Source organism: Anser brachyrhynchus (assembly GCF_964034855.1).
Source record: "Anser brachyrhynchus genome assembly, chromosome: 1".
Lineage (NCBI taxonomy): Eukaryota > Metazoa > Chordata > Aves > Anseriformes > Anatidae > Anser > Anser brachyrhynchus.
This window is the reverse complement of record NC_137694.1, coordinates 193,135,533-193,157,304: the sequence shown is the minus strand read 5'-3', so window position 1 is coordinate 193,157,304 and position 21,772 is coordinate 193,135,533. Positions and strand designations below refer to the sequence as shown.

General features: G+C 35.9%; 1 protein-coding gene across 4 annotated transcripts in view; it reads left to right on the top strand.

The window, feature by feature from the left end:
- IFT88 (intraflagellar transport 88) overlaps positions 1–21,772 on the top strand; it is a 47,273-nt gene that overhangs the window by 1,986 nt on the left and 23,515 nt on the right. For 2 of the 4 annotated variants that reach the window (XM_080576854.1, XM_080576853.1), the window contains exons 4-18: positions 1,036–1,092; positions 2,299–2,352; positions 3,864–3,927; positions 4,004–4,073; positions 5,091–5,181; positions 7,171–7,275; positions 8,514–8,620; positions 9,281–9,391; positions 9,482–9,713; positions 10,456–10,526; positions 11,027–11,113; positions 14,140–14,239; positions 18,654–18,740; positions 19,395–19,581; positions 20,178–20,286. In XM_080576854.1, the coding sequence (XP_080432980.1) occupies positions 1,036–1,092; positions 2,299–2,352; positions 3,864–3,927; positions 4,004–4,073; positions 5,091–5,181; positions 7,171–7,275; positions 8,514–8,620; positions 9,281–9,391; positions 9,482–9,713; positions 10,456–10,526; positions 11,027–11,113; positions 14,140–14,239; positions 18,654–18,740; positions 19,395–19,581; positions 20,178–20,286 (1,532 nt within the window). Of the gene's footprint in view, positions 1–1,035; positions 1,093–2,298; positions 2,353–3,284; positions 3,367–3,863; positions 3,928–4,003; positions 4,074–5,090; positions 5,182–7,170; positions 7,276–8,513; positions 8,621–9,280; positions 9,392–9,481; positions 9,714–10,455; positions 10,527–11,026; positions 11,114–14,139; positions 14,240–18,653; positions 18,741–19,394; positions 19,582–20,177; positions 20,287–21,772 lie in introns of those variants that run through there. The other 2 variants (XM_080576855.1, XM_080576856.1) reach the window with 2 other exon arrangements.

The following is a 21,772-nucleotide window of genomic DNA, read 5'->3' as shown; positions in this document are numbered from 1 at the left end:
AGGGCCTCAACACCCTGAGTAAAGATTTTGCTCCTAATGTCTAATCTAAATGTACTCTCTTCTAGTTTAAAACCATTCCCCTTGTCCTATCACTGCAAGGAGTCCCTCCCCAGCTTTCCGGTAGGCTCCCTTTAGGTACTGGAAGGCTGCTGTAAGGTCTCCTTGGAGCCTTCTCTTCTCCAGGCTGAACAACCCCAGCTCCCTCAGCCTGTCCTCACAGGAGAGGTGCTCCAGCCCTTCTCATCTTCATGGCCCTCCTCTGGACCTGACTTAACAGGTCCATGTCTTTCTTGTGCTGGGGCCCCCAGAGCCAAATGCAGTACTCCAGGTACTTCTACACTAGTGTACACTTCTACTAGTGTAGAAGTTCTCTAGAGCCCTAGCTCTAATTTTAGCTCCGATACCCAAGCAAAGTTTGTCTCTTATCTTTTTGTCTACTACTAACATGAAGATGTGTTTTAAATATTGATAGAAAATTAAGTAAAAAATTAGCAGAATATTAATTCTGGAGTATTAAGTTAGCAGAATATTAAGTTCTGGAGTTAAGCTGGAAGACAGCAAACAAGGAATTTTGGTTGGAAACATGTATTGATGTTTGATGAAATGAAATAAAGGATTGTTAAAGAACAAAACTAAATATTATCAAAGGACTCTAATATTCTATGCAGACAATTACTGGCCCTGGCATTATACTAAGGTTGAGATACATACTAGAAAGTGTAATCTAGAAAACCATGTGTTGTTCTGATTTTTTTTCCTCCATACTCATGTAAATTACGTCAATTCTTACTTTCATTTAGCTGTGACATAACCCCTCTCAATTTTCAAAACTAAATACAGGTTTGGTACCTGCACTTTTGAGGTACATATTGTATGACTAAAGAAGAGGTGAAACTGTCCGATTAGCATTACTTATTTGCCAGAATAATTTATTTCTACAAGTTGTATAACAGTTGAAGCATTATTTCTACAAATTCACTGTGTAAAAATACTAATCAACACACAGTTGTTCATTGCTTTCTTTCTCCCTTCCAGGTGACAGCCAAAATTCCCGGTACATCAGCTTCGAGACCTTTAGGTACTGCATTTGGGGTAGGTTTTTGTTCTATTGTATATATAATGAAAGTGAGATATTTACCAAAAAAATGCCAAAAATTAAGTTTATCATTTAATCCCTTGCGAAAAGCTCTTGTCTAAATTTTCTCCAGTTAGACATTTAAATCTCCAGTTAGACATTTATTTATTAATTTTCTAAGTGCACAGACCGGTCTTGGAGTGTGCAAACTATGCTCTTTTGAATTAAGCTAAATCAAGTGATGCAGTCTAGAAGTAGATCAAGTGTTCTCCAACCAGTAATGGATCAGTCTGCAGGACCACCCTAGAGATAGAAACCCCCAAAGCACTGTCCAGTCCATGATACTACCTCTTTCACTCTGCAAATTTGCTTCTCCTGCTCCACAATCCTTATTAATGTAAATACAGCCTTAAGCAGGAGAAAAAAACAATCGTGATACGTGATGGATAGTAGGTAAAACAGTAAAACTTAGGGGTAGAAATCAGGAATATTTTCTCATGGCCTGAAGACCTTTTATTTTTGTCTATTTGTATTGCATGTGTAGCAACCTTTAGTATTTACTAGTGTTTCATACATTTACTCCTTTACACTTCTAACAGTAATACCAAAGGACAATACGTGACATGTCAGCTAATGGAAAAGATAGCCACTGGCAGTTTCAAAGCATATCTGTGTTTATTGTAAAATAAATCTGCATGAAAGTATGACAAAATCTCTCCCCAAAATTCGTAGTTAAGTGCAAAAAAACTCTGCAGTGAAATGATGTTTGGAGGCTGTCCAAAACATAACAAAATAGACGAATTACAGTTTGTAATCTTGTATCAGCCGTACTCAGAACCTTACTGCAGTGTTTTGTGTAAATTACTTGTAATGGATTTTGAAATGCATAATTTTTAATAATTGAAATTAATTTCAACAATTTAATATTGGAAAATATTGTTGCCTTAGAAATTTCCATGGAATTTACATCTTTTGAAGGCCTGGCAGAAATATCCAAATACATAAAAACAGTATTAAATATTTATGCTAACTGAAGTGGTCCACATCTTCAAGTTTACCAGGCACAAGTATGTTACACATGAATAATGTAAATGGGACTTCTACTAAGAAATTCTGAGTTTAATAAGCTCTTAAAACTAAATTGTGGAAAGACTATGTATGGCCTTTTCAGGCTTCTAGTGCCTTGTGAATACTAGTTTCAAACAAGTTCCTTGTTTTTGTAGTCAAAGGCAACTTTAACTTCATCTATGGGAAGACCAATGACAGGAGCTATACAGGTAAAAGTTTCTAGTATTTGTTTTATATTGTCTCACAACAGTTATGTCTGCTACATGTTTGGGTTTGATACAAATATTTAAGAGTTAATTGAAATAAGAATACAAAAGATTATTTTAAATTTGTACTTTTTTAAAGTACTACTGCTATCAGCAAATGTGTTTTTGTTGACTATGTTATCTGAGCACACAGTTGGAGCCAGTATCATTGTAATTGTTTTTAAAACTTCCTGACATACATTGAATAGCTTTTCTTTGAAAGAGGAAGAAAATTCTGTTTTTTTTTACATCTTTCTTATGTATTTGTACTTCAGAAAGAATTTACTGCAACACATCCATGACTTTCCATACCACCATCCTTAAACTTATTGACTTTGTGTTAAATATATATCAATATATATCCACTTTGTGTCAGTCCAGGTGGGAGACAGGAATTATCAGAGAACATTAGGAATGGGGCTGCTCCCTAGTGGAAGGGAAGCCAAGCCAAACCAGGAGCCCAGGAAGAAATCACATGGACAGCAGTGCAGGGGGCCTCACCAGCCGAGACAGTCCCACAGTACCTGAGCAAGCCAAGTAGGTTCCACATGGAAATGGTGGCTATGTCCAACTAAAAGTCCAGAAAATAAGGCAATGTAATGGAGATGGAGCAGGTTCAAGGTCAAGCCAAAAATTCAATGCGTGGGCCATGATTAGGAGCAGTGACCCTTGGGCACATCCATGGCAGCAAGGCTGAGATTAATCCAGGAAGTCACTCTGCTGGATGAAATCTGGATTGAAGAAGTGTTATAGCAAACACAGAAAACAGTACTCCTCAGCATAGACCAGGGAAGAGCTGGGAGCCCAGGGCTGAGCTTAAATAAACCTCCTGGACCTATGGGTAGGGTGTGTGGGCGGAGGTCCCAGGTGGTCAAAACCATTAAGGTTTATGAGTTGCACTCAGGGGCCTGACTTTTTTTAGTTTAATAAGATGGTATTGGGGTTGGGTCAGACATTTTGGGGAAGAACTGTCTGATAGTAATTTACTAATACAGAAAATTTCTAGTTTCTTTTTGTCTCTCTTGGTTTAAATCAAATCAAACATTCTGATTACCAGCAAAGTCTAAAAATAGTATAAAATTAGTAATAAAAAGAAAAAAAATCTTCTTTCTGAAACAGTATGACAGACAGTAAGCTAAAGCACATTACAGATCTCAAGACCAACAATTCTTAAGATTTTTCTAAAAATAAAAATGTGTGAAATTAAGTATTGTGAATACGTGTACAATTTTCAGTGCATATTTTTATCAATTCTAGTTTCCATATACTGTTTGCTGCTCTTCTTTGTGGACAGTTATAATGTATAATGTTTGGGAAATACACAGGTCGATAAAAACAGTTTAAAAATACGCAATTTTCTGAGGTGGTAACAATTGCTTGTTGTATTTAAAGGTTTTGTAATATGTAACTGATGCACATACTGTCCACAATTTGTTTTTTTACAAACACTCAATGTTTCTTTGTTTTTATTTAAGGATGGGGTTTCTCGACCCATGACAGCAGTGCATGCTGCAGGTTACACTAAGGCAGCTATGAGAGGTACGGTTTGTAGAAATTGCTATCTGCCAGATGAAGATGTTATTTTACAATTTTCAGTACTGTGTTAATTTTGCAGGTTCTTTATTTGATCCTCTTGGCCAAGCAAGAGGTCCCGCTCCACCTTTGGAAATGAAAAATCCAGACAGGTTTGTTCTAAATGATTTCAAAGCATTTACAGCAACAAAAAACAGCTGATAGCAGAGCTTAGAAACATCCAGGCAATTAAAAATCCTTGAGGGGCCAAACTTGTAACTGTGTAATGCCACAAACATTTATATACATGGTTAGCTGACTCCCCAGAGTAGTTGCGCTGACTTTAGGGACAGTCTGATTTCAGAGATTTTTGGCTCTGACTGTAGCCCAGCAGCCTGGATGTAGCTGTTGCCACACAAATACTCTTAAGACTGAACAGGATTGTGGAGAACTATGAAAGAACGTATTGCGGGCAAGGAACACCATGATGCACGTAGCTCTGTGCGAGGACTTGTGTGGGTTTGCCTGCTGTTTCTCCCTGTTTGCTGTCTGAACTTAACACCTGAGGTAGAACTGAGGTTGTGAAAGTCTTGTGGTCTGGTGTGAATATTGGTGAGCGGGCTGAGAGGAAGTCCTTGAGCTTAAATTCCTTAAATATAGGTATGTAGGAGTAGGGAATCCTACTGATATGTTTGGTTATTTAAATGAGGTTATTTAAATACAGTTGAATAAGAACTTTTAACCAAAATCTGCACATGCAAGCTATGCTCTAAAGTTTTCTATGCAAATGAGTTTCAATTAATTGCTTTTAATACAATATTTTGTTTCACAAGATATTTGATTTGGAAGTTTCACCAGTTAATCTGCTTGTTCTGTTGTTGTTTCACCTCAACAAATTGGGTGCATGAAATTTGCATGTCTGTCATGTTCTCATAAGAGGATTTGTGTTTTCTTAGGTCTTTGTGTGTATGAATGTGATACCTTTGGAGGGTTCTCTCTGGGCATAGTTTCACATTATATTTTCTTTGATGGGAAAATCGGTTAGTTGTGACCTGATACATCACTGAGTTGTTTTATTGAGAGTATCCTGCACAAAAACTTAGTGTTTGCCATTACATTACTGGTGGTAATCAATCCTTTTATTCTTGTTTTGTTTTTGTTGTTGTTGTGTTTTGTGTTTTTTTTTTTAGTTCAGAAGAGAAGATTAGGCAGTTAGAAAAAAAAGTGAATGAACTGGTTGAAGAAAGTTGCATTGCCAACAGCTGTGGAGACTTGAAATTGGTATTTTTTCTGGATTTCATTTCTCTTTTGATATTATTTGAAGCACAATTTGCATAGTTAGATGATTTGAATTAGTTTGGGGTTCAAACACTTCAAATTATTAAAATCATCTTAATTCTAATTTTATGACTCTTCCAATACAGTGATAGCTTGTGTTGCCCCCCAGTAAAGATAGGACTTCTATTGTTATGTATGTATTTGTTAGGATTTCAGTGTTATAAAGACTCCCTTCCCCATATCTCCACTGGCCTCTTCATATAGGTCTAATCTGTTAATCATAACCGGCACAGATAAGTCCAGTTTAACATATGGACTCTATGGAAATGGCAGACCCTTCTTCCATATCAGGCATGTAAAAACCGTCTTTGCAAAAATTGATCTCCGGATATGTACGGATCTTGTCTGAGTGGCATTCTGTTTTCTTGGTATTACTCAGGCCTTTTGGATAATGTCATTTTCATCCAGGACTGATCCTTAGCACCAGGGTCAATTGCATGTAATCCACCTCCACAGTAGCCTTCTCTGTCAGGGATTTACTGGTGCTGTAGCATATGGAAGACCCTTACTATATTGCTTTTGTTGCGCCATAAGGGATTAGCAGCAAAATGAATTACTTCATCTTCTCTTCAGTTTTTCAGACAAGGGGACCTTCCAAGCTAAGCACACCCTGAATTGCAAACACTAGTACCCTTCACAGGACAGTGGCAATAAAGCACACCAACCTTGGTTGGGTTCCTGTGTATCAAAATAACTTCTAACTCTTACTTTTTAGGACAAGGCTTATACTTTTTTCCATATCCTTTGGGTTGGCCAACTCTAGCTCCTAAACTACTGGGTTACTGGGAGACCTTACTAACTAGTACCCCAAGCAGCCTGAAGTCTGCTCTCCCCATATCCAGGACTGAAGTTTTGGTGGCAGTTTTCCTTCTACCACTAAAGATTTTAAACTCAACTACTTCATGGCCACAATGGCCAAGATGTCCATCAATCACCACTTCACTCACAAGACACTCTCTGATTACAAGCAACAAATCTAGAATCCTAGTTCGCTCCCTTAGTTCCTGTACTAAGGTTACCATGAAGGTGTTTTAGGGATCTCCTGGACTTGATGTATCAGCTGTGTGATTTTCCCAGTTAATATCTGGCAAGTTGAAGTCACCCAAAAGGACAAGAGGGGCTATCTAGAGGTTATCTCTTAGTTCCTTAAAGACTAATTCATCAGTGTCATTGTCCTGGCTGGGTGGTCTGTAGTAGACTCCCACAACATCTGCTTTATTTGTTTGTCCCTTAATCCTTACCCAGAGGCTCTCAGCTGTGTCATTGCCAGCTGCGAGCTCCATGCTGTCCAACCCCTCCACTACATCCAGCACTACTACCCCCCCTTGCCTGCTCTGCCTGTCCCTTCTGAAGAGCCTGTGTCCATCCTAACACACCAGTTGCAGGACTCTTCCCACCAGGTCTCACTTATGCCAATGATGTCGTAGCTCTGGGACTGAGCCAAGGCTTCTAGCTCCTCTTGCTTCCTCCTCACGCTACGTGTATTGGTGTACAAACATTTCAAATGTGCCTCATTGTACCCAGCACCTCATGGAGCTGGCTGAAGGATCTCACTAACATGCAGTTCCTCAAATTTTGGCATGCTATTCCATACCTTATCACTGGGGAGCCTGTTTTTATCCCTTCCCCCTTTCAAATCTATGATTAATACGTTCCTACAGTTGCGATTATGGCATATGTACATATACACAGTGTAACTATACTTCTCTAAAACTATTACAGCTAAGCTGACTTAGACAACAGTATGTCTGCTTATAGCCAATCAACACCTTTCTGTGGGTTATAGTGCTACTTTTCAAGCACTGTGTGCAGTCTGAGCATCTGAAGAAAATGGACATGAGTATATTATTTTCATACTTGTTTTGAATGTATTTTTGTGGTCTTGGATTAGTAAGATTCAAGGCATCACTAAATTTTGGTCATTTATTTAAGGCTCTGGAAAAAGCAAAAGAAGCTGGAAGAAAGGAAAGAGTATTGGTGAGACAACGTGAACAAATTTCTACTCCAGAAAACATCAACTTAGATCTCACATACTCAGTAAGCGCTTAGAAATCTTCAGTGACTGAGGCATGTTGGTAGCTAACCTATTAATGATGTTTCAGTGTTTGCTAAGTGAGTTTATTGTAATCATAGAATCATTTAGGGTTGAAAAGACCTTCAAGGTCATCAAGTCCAACCGTAAACCTGACCTACCAAGTCCCATCACTAAACCATGTCCATTAGTGCCACGTCCATACATCTTAAATACCTCCAGGGGTGGGGGGATGGGGACTTCACCACTTCCCTGCGTGTTCAGATCAGATACAGTCTAAATTTAAAAAGAAAAAAAGTTTATAAAGATAAAGTGAATGACTTCTTAAAGTTAAAAACTTAATATTGGATTGCAAAGATCCATATATATTATCAAATCTATTCCCTTGCAAGTCTATGCCCTCTTGAGTACCACAGGAACCACATAGTCAACATTAATTGAAGAACTGCACCCATGAACATTAATTCCAGCCACCTACTCACATAAAAAGCATGCATATTAAAATATCAAAATATAACAAATGTAAACCCCACGCTTCAGAAACAAGTCTAGAAAATATAATGAAGAAAGCAGAAGAGATCAGACAGACGCTGCCTTTATTTTGAACCATAAAGTGTCAGGGAATATATTATGTGAAAAAGGACATATTAATATCCTGACTTGTAAAGCAGATATTTAGATTTACTTTCTGGTTTTCAAATTAGTAGTTTTGCTGTTTTTTTTAAAAAAAAAAAATGGTTACAACATAAATAAAAATATTCGGGAGAAATTTAAGGTTATACTCCAGGTATTGCTGTAGAGAAAATGATAAGCAATGAATACATCAGGTTAGGCAGACTCAGTCATTAATTTTACAGTGAAGTTCAGAGTAAAGCTGGGCAGAAAAATGTTTAAGTATTTTACCAGACCCCAATGGAACTTCTGTTTTGAAACAACAGTTCAAAAAATTATCTCTCCGTAAACTGAGGGACCACTGATAGTAGGACAGTTTTCCACACGTTGTTGGTCATAAATTACATAGTTTCTGAGTATTGTCTTAAACAAATGCTTCTAATAACCTTGCATTATAACACTGTCTTTATGTAGCATGATTTTTGTTCGTAGTTAAGTTAAAAAAAAAAAAAAAGAATAAAATGAAATCAATACTTTTTAGGTAAAATTAATGTGAAACTGTCTGCTATGAACTCAAATTTATTACTGTTGAGAGAACTTTTATTGTACCTATAATTCCATTTTTTGATAGGTTCTTTTCAATCTGGCTAGTCAGTATGCTGCTAATGAAATGTATGCTGAAGCACTGAATACTTATCAAGTTATAGTGAAGAATAAGATGTTCAGCAATGGAGGTAGGTTACATTCCAAAATGAATTAAAATTGGTAGCCAAGCTTTCTAAATCAGGACTTCCTCTCCCTTGTGTTGACTCACAGAGATCTCAGTTCTCATGTCTGCCAGGGTGACTGGCAGATACACACTGTCTGACCTGCTCTCATTTAGTGTGGTTGTGCTCATGAAATCTTTGCTTTCCATGAGCTAAGCTAAACGTAAAGTCAAATACATGATTTTCTCATGGAACATGCTACATTGTCTGCTCTAATACTATTTTATTCTCTTTTGACTCAACTTGCCCTTCTAAAATCTTCCTTCAGTATTTTGCACATCTTTGAGACTTCTGCAGACTCCACTTGCTTTTTCTCAGAGATGCTTATTTACAGCTGCCTTCTTGGAGCGCACTATAAAAAATTCCTACTCATTCCTCAATTCACAACCAAAATCAGATATACATCTTACATTGATAGCTCTTTTTTAGACTTCACTACTGCTTTAACTCCTTCTGGGTGAAAGTTACCAGGAGGCTGTTCCTTGCAGGGGTTCTTTAAAGGAATACTGGTACCATATAATGAAGACAAATTTATTAAAAAGTTGTTCTGCTCTCCCTTTGAAACAATTTTTAAAAATACTCTAACTATGCTTTAAAAGACTGTAACTCATTCACTTCTTATGATAGGTAGACTGAAGGTCAATATGGGAAATATATATTTAAAACAACGAAACTATTCCAAAGCTATCAAATTCTACCGTATGGCTCTAGACCAGATTCCTAGTGTCCACAAAGAGATGAGGTGAGTTTATGCTATTAGGGTTCTGAAATGCAAGTTTTGAGTACAATGTCATAGTTAAAAATGTAATCTAATTCTGATTTCTTTATTTAGGATTAATATAATGCAAAATATTGGAGTTGCATTTATTAAAACTGGCCAATACATTGATGCCATTTCTTCCTTTGAACATATAATGAGCATGTCCCCAAATCTGAAGGCAGGCTTCAACTTGATCCTATGTTATTTTGCTATTGGAGACAGTGAACAAATGAAAAAAGCATTCCAAAAACTGATTGCGGTTCCCTTGGAAGTGGATTATGATGACAAATACATTTCAACAAATGTAAGTTTGAACAAAATAAACTATGTTTTTATATGGTAATTCAGGAGAAAGGGGAAGAGATGTTGAATGCTTTGATGATACTGAATATGTAAATTGATGTGTATTTACATATCTAAAATTACATTTTTTAGTAGAATGAATTAAGCGTGACAGTACTGCTCAGAAATGTAAAATATGTTGAGAATATTCAATTTTTTTTTTCAGAAGATAGGGTTTACATGATGTCCATACCTCACAGTTGTTTTATTAAAGATTTTGTTGAAATTCATCTGGCTGACTTACATAGCTCATTCATTGCTTTGCCTCCTTTAGTTACCTAACATGATAGTAAATGATTTATAACCTAAAATAAAAGGAGCAAAGCAATGAGTGAATTAATGCAAGTAATCTCAAATGAGTGATAATAAAACTTGTAATATCGTAGTGTATTTTATAGAAGGAAGATTTTAGTGAAGTTTGTAGATGCTTAATTTAGCTTAGAATTTGTTGGAATCTGAACTTCCTCATGACCACATGGCTGAGCACTGAAACAGGATGAAAGTAGTTGTAATGTCAAACTTCAGATTTTGTACTTAGATTTAAAACTACTTTAAATTGAAGTCAGCTTTTTGAAATGTGAAAAGTAAATAACTGACATTGTAGACTATGTAATCTGTTTATGTTTGCAGTCAAATTGTCTATAAAATAATTAAAATGCATGTATACTGGCATAATTACTTACAGTTGTTTTGTCCCCATCCAGGATGATCCACATACCAATCTACTGATTGAAGCCATTAAAAATGACAGTTTAAGACAAATAGAACGTGAGAGGTAATAGTGGAGTTTGTTCTTTCTTCACTCTGATGCCATGGATTTTAGTTCCTCAAAGCATTACCAATCTTCTTGTGTGTCCACAGCTATTGATATAAAAGTGTCCTCGTAATTTTTAAGAAAGAACGTGTTTGGAAGAACCAACTGAATCACTGAGTTTAGTGTCCTACAGTTGTAAAAAAAAGATATAAAATAGGGGTTTAATGCAGAAGGGGAAATAAAACATCTATCTCATATGCTATGGTTTACACAGCATAAAATTGCAGCTTTTATTTTGTTTTGTTTGTTTATTTTTTTAAGTAAAACTACAGTGTGCAGTGAAAGGAAAACAGGAAAAACTGAGAGCACTGTGAAGATACAGGGCAGTGGTGTTAGCAGGGACTGGTTAGATTGAGTTTTCAGAATGTCCCAAGTGCAGGAAAAGGCAAGAACAAGATTTGGTTATATTTTGCATACATGGTTTTGAAATGGTGACGTTTGTGTTTTTTCTTTTTCCTTAGGAAATCCATGGCAGAGGAATACATCATGACAGCTGCTAAACTGATTGCACCAGTAATTGAAACATCTTTTGCTGTTGGCTATGACTGGTAAGAGTTAAGCAGGCCTTCATTTTGTCTAACCCGTATGTCAGTCTCTGGTGCTGGTTATTAGACCGGATTCACAAACTTGAAGAGTCTGGAAAATACAATTTGTTGCACATCTCAAGCACAGGGTCCAGGCTGTTTTCAGTTTGCCTCCATAATCCACTGGAGGGAAGAAAAAAAAAAAGGAATTTCACTGCATTACTAAAACTCAACTGTTAATTATACCTTTTGAACTGTTGTGTATTAGCACAAAGGGAGTTTTGTAAAATTCAATTACATTCGAAAATAAATTTGACAATTCAAGAACTTATTAAAAGTCTTGACCTGCAAACGCGCTGCAGAAGACAATAATCACGATTCCTTATGGTAAGGTAGCAGATAGCAAAGGGAAGACTTGGGGTGCCTAAGAAGTTCTCATTACTCCACAAAGTCGTTATATAAAACTACTGAAATCTAAATCTTACTAGAAACGTTTAGTTGCATTTAATTTGTAAACTTAGTGTTTGTAAATAAAGGGGTCTCTGCTTCTGGCAGAGGAGTTGGAATTAGATGATTTATAAGATCCCTTCCAACCCAAAGCATTCTATGATTCTAAATGTAAACTTCATCTACTGTTTCTTTAACATATATACAAGCACAGTGATAGGCTGGTGATACAGTTTAGTGTTCTGGATTTTATATCCAGTTTATTTTTCAATTTACAGCTTACAGAATACTCTTTAAAAAAGACACTTTCTATAATGACAGCATAAAAATTATTAGTATAACTTGTTGAGCTATTTTGTTAACTTTTAAATTTTTCTATTATAAGGACCTATTTTGATATTTTAAGTATTTTTGTAACCTTATTGGAAGGTAATGTACACAAATGAATCTGCAAACACAGCATTACTAACAGATAAGTTCAGTGTTAGATTTTCTTAACGTTTGAAAAAATAGGGTAGGGAACTGAAGGAAGTTTGATACGAAAAGGGAACTTTCCTGCCTTTACTTTTTTTTTTGGCCAATTAGCAATATTTTCAAAATTTGAAGGTCCTGTGACTGTAATTTATTAATGAAGCTATTTATAGGAGTATGAAATAATCTCTCATGCCGAGGACATGTTTAGTCCGCCACAGCCCACAAGGTGGTGTTTGATGATTTAATAATCATTATAATCCAATCATTTCCTTACTTTTCCCATTCTGACTTATCAGAACAGTATGTCTTGTGAAAATAAGTTTGTTGCTTTATAACTTCTTAGCAGTGGCTGAGTAAGTCTGATTTGTTTGTTCTGTATATTGGTTTTTCTTCATGAAAACCAAGTAAGTTTCCCTTATTTCAAGGTTTGTCAGATACTCAGTTTTCTTGGTGCTATCCACAAAATACTTTTCGTGAAGTAAAATGTTCTCTTTCATGTCTGTTATTTAAACAACTAAATGGTGAGATGTGTGGGATTGTTTTGCATATATCAGGACAGATTTACTCTTCGCTCTCCTAGGCTGAAGTATTCAAGCCCTGTAAAGAAGTTGTAAATGTTAGTTTAACGAGCATTTTGAGTTTGGTTTTCCAAGTACTACAGTTTGCCATGAGTCCTCTGAATATTAAATGTGCTTTTAATCAGATTAATTTTCTTCACAAAAATAAAGCGGGGACAAATATTCTTTCTATGTCATAACTTCTTACTGAGAGTTCTTAAAGTGTGATGTAATCTTGGGACTATTCTGTCATCATAAGGAACAGATGGATAGATAGATCTCTGCATTTTATGGTTAGAAGTAACAGGAACAGTTGAAAACTGTTCTGGGGCCTTTCTGTTATTACAGACCTGTGCAGAAATTGCCTTTCTTTCAGTATAATTTTTCCTCCAGTGTCAGAAAGCACTTGTATACTTTGTATAGTGACAATCCATGTGCCAACCCAATTACAGAAGCTGGCAGTTTGTTAAATTAAACTGTTGTTGGCAAATTAGCCAACTATTAAAATAAAAGGGCTTTCCACCACTTAGGGAAAGTGGGAGGGATTAAAGTATCACAGAAAGTTGTACATTGTGTGCTTAATTCCGAACAGTTTAGGAGACCAGTATATACATTCAATCAAAAAAAAAAAAAAAGGTCTTGCCTCAAGTGATTAGGTATTTTTAAAATACACCACATCAAACTCTAAAAGATGGTGTCTGTGAATGAACATCTGAACTGTCTCCTCCATTCTGTTTTCCCCTCACTTTGCAGAAGACCCTAAGCCAAAAGTAACTGGGGGATGAGCAGAAAGAAGTTTACAATTATGACTTTATTATTATGTAGCTCAGGAACACAGTCTACCATCTGTTCACAAAGCTGCTTTATGGGTTTGGTAGTATCATACACAACAGGAGATCAGGTTTGAAAAATGAGCTGAGAGAACCTGTCCAAAGAAGGAGTTTCCCCCAAAACAATAGTGTGAAGTTAAGCATAATAAGGCTTTATATAAAGGCTGAGTGTTACTTTAGGAGTTATTTCTATGTTTTTATTTTGCATATTGTCCCTATTTTCCTCCATATTTCTGTGAAAATACTCACAGATATATTAATTATAGATAACATACACAAAATATGTGAGTATTTTCACAGAACGTACGTTAGTGCAGGTCAAACAATGTGTCCCGAGCTCAGTGCTATTTTGCTGTAATAATTCTGACATAAAAAAAAAAATATCTAAAAACAGAACGGAACCAAGATTCCATTTCAAAGAATGGAATCCAAGACCAAGCACTGAGTAATTTATCCAGCATCTGTTTAGGTCAATATTTGACATCAGTATTGCAAAGTTCACTCAGTGATGGAAAATAACATTTTTTTTTTCATTCAGTGGCCTAAATATAATGAGAACAGAGTTACTGAGGTTGATTATGGGAACAAAGTGTGTTCATAAATATTTTTAATCAAAGTGCTGTTTGCCTTTGTAAAGAAGGAATAGCTAAGGACATTTGGAAAGCGAATTGGCAGCAAAAGTATGTAACAAAGTGGCATTTGCACAGATGCATTTTGTTTATCAGATTTCTTTCTCTTGCAGGTGTGTTGAAGTAGTGAAAGCTTCCCACTATGTAGAGTTAGCCAATGACCTGGAAATAAATAAAGCCACTACTTATTTGAGGCAACAGGATTTTAACCAGGTATAGCAACTTTTCACATTTTTTTTTAAATAATATATTTTTTTTAATATTGTATTGTTAAAGACATCTTACATTGCCACTGCATGATTTTCAGCAAGGATAAGAACGATCTGGGCAAGCCCAATAATTACATTGAAGCTCCTCAGTAAAATAACTTTATAAAAACACATTGCAAAGAGATGAGTTTCATCTAAATGAAATTTCTGACATAGAAGTTACAGTGAATGGAGTTCATTTCAAAATTAAGACACCTACTTTTAGTTATCTTCACTGGGTGTCTAAGCTCGCTTTGCAGTTAATGGAAATGTAGTCGGGACAGTGAATTGGAGCCTAAAGAGCGGTTTGCTAATCAGCCAGGAGGTTATTTTCATTAGTATGATCTGAATCTTTCGCTGTTACGTTGACTTTAACACCAAAATATTTGCAGATGCACTTCGTATGTATCAATACTGTTGATGTTATCCTATTCTCACTTCTACCTGTGCATCACAGCATTACCTAAAATATTATAATGTCACCTTGAACTTTGGTCAGCCTTCCTATCCTGCTATTGAAATACAAACTGGAGTTAAATTGTCTGCTCAGGAGTTTGGAAAGTTCTACATCTCTCATAAAAGATTGTTTGCCTAGAGAGCATAGAGAACTAGTATGAATCACCATTACATGAATTACCATTACTGAAAAGATACTATAATGGTTTAAGGTACAGTATGCAATAGCAAGTGAGGGAGGTCATAGAAAAGACACAGTATCGCTGCTTTCAAGTAAAAGCATGGCTCATTGCTCAAAATTTAACTGGCAGAAGTTCAGAAGATGAAGCTACTAAAATCATTGTTATTTTAGTGTGTATCATAGATATTGTTACACGCATCCTATTCATTGCTTTGTTAGATTTTTAAATATACCTGTGAAGTAACTTTTGGCCATGTAAGTAGAAACTATGTGTATGTCTTTAGGTAGGTAAGGTCACTTTCCACAGCTTGCCATCCAGTAGCTATTATAGACAAATCTTTGCCCATGAATTTCATGTTGAATTGCTCTCATGGTAGAAATTATCCCTAATCTCTTGTTAATATGCACAGCAGGCTATTAGCTGTAGCTTTCCTTTTATACACACATAAATTGCCAGTGAAGGTGTATAAATTAATACTGCAATTTACCAGGTGTAAGTTTTTGTTATTGTCTAAGTTCATGTGCCTTATATTGTTTTATTTTCAGTCAAATGCATTTTTTGCTCTTAATGAAATTTTTAATAGGTTTTAGTACAATTTATAATACCAAATTTTCATCATGTGAAAAAGGCTCGTTTAGAAATGATAGCAGCTGGAAAACAACTTTATCCGCACAAGTCAGATATCTGACAGGATTTGCTCAATTTCCTTCTAACATGCACTGTTCAATACAGTCAATGATAGGAACGTTGAATAAACGAGAAGGAATATAGTAGCCTGTGGGTTGTACAAGTGGCAAGAAATAGAGAGAATCGTATACAGCAAAATTATAGTGGAAGCTGAATGCCTCTGTCATCTAAGGGCCTTCACCTTCCCATAGCTTGGAAGGATGCACACAGGGCCATGTGCTTAACTTAAGCCCACCTTCCTTTCTCTGTATTTAAGCTCTTCTGGATTCTTGAGCTGCTCCTGTCCACCCTGTCCTCTTTTCCTTCCCTGTAGATATAGCAAGAAAGCTATCCTTTTATTATACTGCATGTCTGACAGATAGCTTTTCTTATATATATATATATGAAAAGTACTATGAGAGTTTGGAAAATTTTGACTTTAGCTTTTTTGATCATTTTTGGAGAGTGAGAGATGTACAGGTAGGTAGAGAGTAATATGATCTCAAGAATTCACTGTTTGGATGGTATTTTATTCACAGTCTCCAGTTAGTATCCAATATAGGGTATAAAAATTGTTTCTCAGAGATAAAAGCAGATACAGAGTTTGTTGATGATGTTCCTGTGGAGTCCTTCAGTGCAGGGAGAGGGAAGGGCATTGGAGGTTTGGAGTAAATGGGGAAGGTGCACTTTTTGCCTAGATTATAGGACCTATAACCTGCGCTGGAACTACTTGGTAGTAGAGTGGGACTACAGAACGGTAATTGCATGGAGTCTTTTTTTTTCTAACTGCAGCTGCCAGTTACATTCATCCAGTCTGTCTTTTGTTCATATACTTAGTAACTCACCACCTGCTCTACACACCTTTGGCTGAAGAACAGGAATGGAAACTTCTTGAAATATTTAGTTTTAGGCTGAAGGTTTAAGTTTCCGAAAAACTGAAATGGATTTCTGCTGTAACTCTAATGGGCTTAATGTGCTTATCATAATTAATACTGTTTTAAAATAGCCCTAACAAAAAAATAAAATAAATCTAGGTTGGAAATTCCCACAGTATATCTAGACTGCAGTCTATTATTGAAAGGGCTTATGTATTGGATATTTAAAATGTTTTCTTAATTTCAAAGAAGAACTTCGAAAATTAATTTTAAAATAAAAGCCTGTAAGTTAGTTATGCAGCTCCTTAACATCTCTGGCAGACCCTGCTTCAGTCAGGCAAGCTGTTTTCAAGTTTAACTTCTGTAAGCAAGTAATTTAGGTACAATGGAATCGTGTTATAAAGAATAATTAGGGCAATCTGTTTTATGATTGTTGAATCTAATAAACATTATTGATGGGATTAAAAAGTTACAAAATTATTTAGAAATTTCATTTAGTTGATGTTAAAGAGAGCCCTTACACTCTGCAAGGATGGAAGGAGTCTTGCTATTGATTTTCATCCTAAGGCTCCTAATTGCTGAAATGGTTTAAGAGACCTGCAGCTTGGTTACCAGTAAGTGAATAGAGTTCAGAGTCGTATGAACTTTTCATTATAAGTGAAAAATAGATTACATCCACTATAGTCTTTACAGTCAAAGGTGCCATTTAGCTGTAATAGCAAAGCTAAACATATCAGATACAACAAGAAATGGCTTTTCAGAAAATGATTTTCAACTATATAGCTCTTACTTTCACTAAAAAAGATTCCATTGTAAGAAATGCATGGCTTTTACTCAAAGAAGCAAGTCTGTGCTTAGGAATAGGGTATCTCAGATACAGTTTTATATCTGTAAATAGTTTGGACAATTCCCTTTTTGCAGAAAGTCACAAATAAATACAAAAGATTGAAATTGTCATAGCTGAAGTCTCACATACCAGATAGCACAAACTGTGCGGTCAAACTTTTGAAATGCTCTCTTTGGTTGAAATTGCTTTGTTTCTTCTGAGAGTTTTCTGTTGTTAGGAGAATATTATGATCTTTAGTAGTTAATAGTTCTGCGTTGAATGTAGTTCACTAAATCCATTAACTGCAACTAGCTTTATATACTTTGTCGCTTTACACATCATTAGGACTGTTGTGTATTTCATGTGAAGTAACTGAAAACAGTATGGATGACAGTCAATTAACACTTGTTTTCTTCTGGTTTGTTTTGGCATGCCACATATGGTGTGATGCATTCATTTTGATATGTAAACAGTGGGTTATAGGTTTCATGCAAAGGAAGAAGGAAACTTGAGTTGCAAATGTTGACGGCTAAACTGAAGTTGCCACATCTGTGTTGTAATAGGCAACAGAACTGGGCCCACTGTAATATTCTAAGTTTGTGTAATTAATATAAATATTTACTGTAAAGAAAGATTTTCTTAACAGTTTAGTCTGCAGTTACAAATGTTATTATATAGTCAATGAAAAAAAGCAGCCCTGATATTAAAGTTTCTTTGATAGTTTATTAAATTTACCTTTTCTTTACTTTTGTCCATGAACTTCTTCATTTCAAAGTTTATGAATTTTATTTTTTTGGGGGTAAAATATTTCTTTATCTTCTATTCTCAGTCTTCACATAATTGAATAATTCCTAAACTTAGGTGTTTTCATCATATTTCACAAAACAACTTCAGGTTGAAATCCAATCCTACATGTCCTTGAATATTTTTACATAGTATGTATTTATTTTATCTTTTTCATAAAGAGTTTTAGACTCAGTCCTTTTGTGTTCACTTAGAGAACTGGAAAAATAGGTGTGAGAGTTTTAATCTGTTGGCTGTATTAAAACAAATAATATAAACTTATGTTTTCTATGTATATAGAATTGTTATCAGATATCTGTATTTCAAGGTACCTATATCTAATCTAAATTCTAAATAAAAAGTGGTATATAGCTGATGCTATTTAAGTTTTGTGACCAAGATTAATATCATATATATATTTGTGTGTGTGTCTGTAATCATGTGTTACAAGCTGTAGTAATTATCATGTATGTGATTATATGAGGTGGTAATTTTAGATGTTTATTACTGTGTAATTTATCAGTGCTTTCTGAAAGAATTTGGTGTAAGTTTGCTTCAATGGGAATTAACTTGTTTCTGAACTGCTTCTAGGCATTGGAGACTTTAAAAATGTTTGAAAAAAAGGATAGCAGAGTAAAGAGCGCAGCTGCAACAAACCTTTCATTCCTTTATTATTTGGTAAGTGTTTGCTTCAACAAAACCTGTTAAGAAGAACCGAAGTTGATATAGCAATTTCTGGATCTTTGAGCAATTTTTGTGTTTGTCTAAATAATCTGTGTAAACAACAAGAAACTGCCTGTCATAAGAGCTGTTCTGGAACATGCTTTTGTGGCTGTGGTCTGGGGCATGTCCCTTGTCTGCTGCTGCTGGGAGGGAGTGAGATGGATGCCCACACCACAGAAGTATGCCTGGAGTGTGATTGTGTGATTTGTGATTTGTTCATCACCTGCATTTAAAACTTAGCTCCTGAAGACCGTGGCTGAACTTCAAGAACATGTGAAGTATGTACGTTAGTCAGGAGTGTTTGCATATGAAATCTGTAGGGTTTGTGGGGCTGTTGTTGTTGTTTTTAAACAAATAGTACTTTTTTGCAGCTAAGAAAACTTCCAGACTGAATGCAACAGAATGGCAAGTCTGAAGTGTTAAGCTCCCTGAAACTTGAACGAGATGATCTGCCCTATAAAAATACATAAGGAATATTTTAGTACTAAAGAATGTATTATTTTTTCATTCTTAATCTTTTGAAATTCCACTACAGTAACTGGAAGAAGCCAGAGCTGCAAGGAGATTGACTGACAAATGACTAATGCAATGTTTGTTTTGTTCATATAGGAGAATGAATTGGCACAAGCATCTAACTATGCAGATTTAGCTGTAAATTCTGATAGGTACAATCCAGCAGCTCTAACTAACAAAGGAAATACTGTTTTTGCAAATGGAGACTATGAAAAAGCAGCTGAGTTTTATAAGGAAGCTCTCAGGAATGATTCCTCTTGCACTGAAGCACTTTATAATCTTGGTAAGCCAAAGGTGCTTTTGTGATTTAGCTTTTGTCTAAAGGTGATACTAGTGTTTCTGAGAATCTGGCTTTCTTGTATATAAATTTATTATTTTATTGTTTATTACTTTATTATTAATTTATAATTTATTACTTTATTCAGTAATTTGTTATAGCAGGATATTAACTTCCTATCTCTTCTACAAAAAAAAATGTTAATCATCTACAATTATTACTTGATATTGATAAGTCATTTTGAATATTAAAAAAATACTGTACATATTACTATCTACTAAAACCTACCAGCGCTGGCATTATTGAACCATCACAGTCATTCCACTCCTGAAAACCATCCCTTGCCCTCATTAATGTTGTTCAGAAAGTGAGAATGTTCTTGGTCTTTGATTAGGTTCCTGCTCCTTGCCTCTATTATTTTAAGTCATGCTAGCTGGAAGGAATTACAAGGATGACCCAAGTATAGAGTACATTGATGTCATGGCAGTTACACTTCTGCTGAGTTTCATGTGCCTATTTTATTTTTCTTCATTACCATGTCAATTAATGTGCTGAATACATTTTTATCTCATTGCATTTGTATTGTAACCTTTATTGTTTAGGTTTAACATACAAGAAGTTAAGCAGAATAGACGAAGCTTTGGATTGTTTTCTGAAACTCCATGCGATCCTTCGAAATAGTGCCCAAGTCCTTCACCAAATAGCAAACATGTATCTTTTTTCTGGGTTATCATAAGGAATGGTGGTTTTAGTAGATGATGGTGTGATGGTGGTTTGGGTAGACTCATTTAATCTGAAATATGTGTTCTAGCCACGACAAGGAGACTAAAAAATTTACTGTAGTGTCCATTATAACTAGGATGATCGTGCATAGATTGGTTCTCTCATGTTTGTAAAAACAAGGACAGAACTTACAACCTTCTTCGACATTTCTGATGAAGCAAGTGGAAAAATACGTTAATACTGTTTGCATTGCATTAATCAGCGTGTCAGGGAATAGTTAAACATTTACACTCAGTATTAAAGTGTGCTCTGGAATATTTAAATGCTGCTGATTTTATTATGAAACTAATGTCACAGATGTAAGCACAGTTGAGTAAAACCTGAAAGAAAAAATAACTAATGAAATTGAAGTTCTGTTGGGAAGGCTGTTTTCAGGCTAGTGTATGTGTAAGAAAGTAATTGTCTCCCACTGCTGCAAAAGCAGAACAGATTGGAAAGCCAAGCATGGGGTGGGGTGTGTTTTGGCTTTGCACATCACCAGTGATATTCTACAGTATGAATTCCTTTAACAATGTTTCTGAGGATGTGCAAACCATAATAAAATCATCCCCAAGGCAGAACAGATTCCAGTTTCTGTACTACACTTCCAAGGGTAATGAAGGTAATAAAAATATATTTTAGTCAGTAAAATAAGCAACCTCCAGAAATATGAAAGGGCTGTGGTTTCTATTCCTTGCCTTGCCCATTTCACAACAGAATAAATGGCCTTACAGTTCCCAATTCTGTCTGGGTGAGAGTTTCTGTGCTCCACTGCTGTGTAAAACTGCTGTCTACCAGTGCTCACAAGCTTCTTCCACGATGGGTAAGGGTAAGGTGCAGCAAAAAATTGAAAAACATGTTGGGAAGTAGCTCTAACTCGCAGTGCTGCAGATCTGAGCTGCTGTGCAGCTTAGGGGTGACTAAGGAAGGGAGAGCACGCTGTAGGAATAATTAAAACCAAAGCTGCTTCTGTTCTCTGGACCAGAATTGTACAGTCTGTGCTGTGCTTCTTAGACATAGAGCAGAAGATCTCACTGCAGGCAAAAGTCTGTTCTTGAACATAGCAGTTTTACGTAATCGATTATTTAGGTCAAAATTATATATTATGAAAAATAAACCAAGTCGTGAAGGCTACAAATAAATTTCCTGGTTCTCACTCTTCACTCTTATAAATGAGGAAATCTAAGTAAAATTAGTGACTAACATAGAAGATAACCAAGCCCAAGGTGTTTTTTAAGGTGACAGATCAGCCTCTAAAGGGAGGAATTCTTCACTGTGAGGGTGGTGAGGCCCTGGCACAGGTTGCCCAGAGAAGCTGTGGATGCCCCATCCCTGGAGGTGTTCAAGGCCAGGCTGGATGGGGCTTTGGGCAACCTGGTCTGGTGGGAGGTGTCCCTGCCCATGGCAGGGGGTTGGAATGAGGTGATCTTTAAGG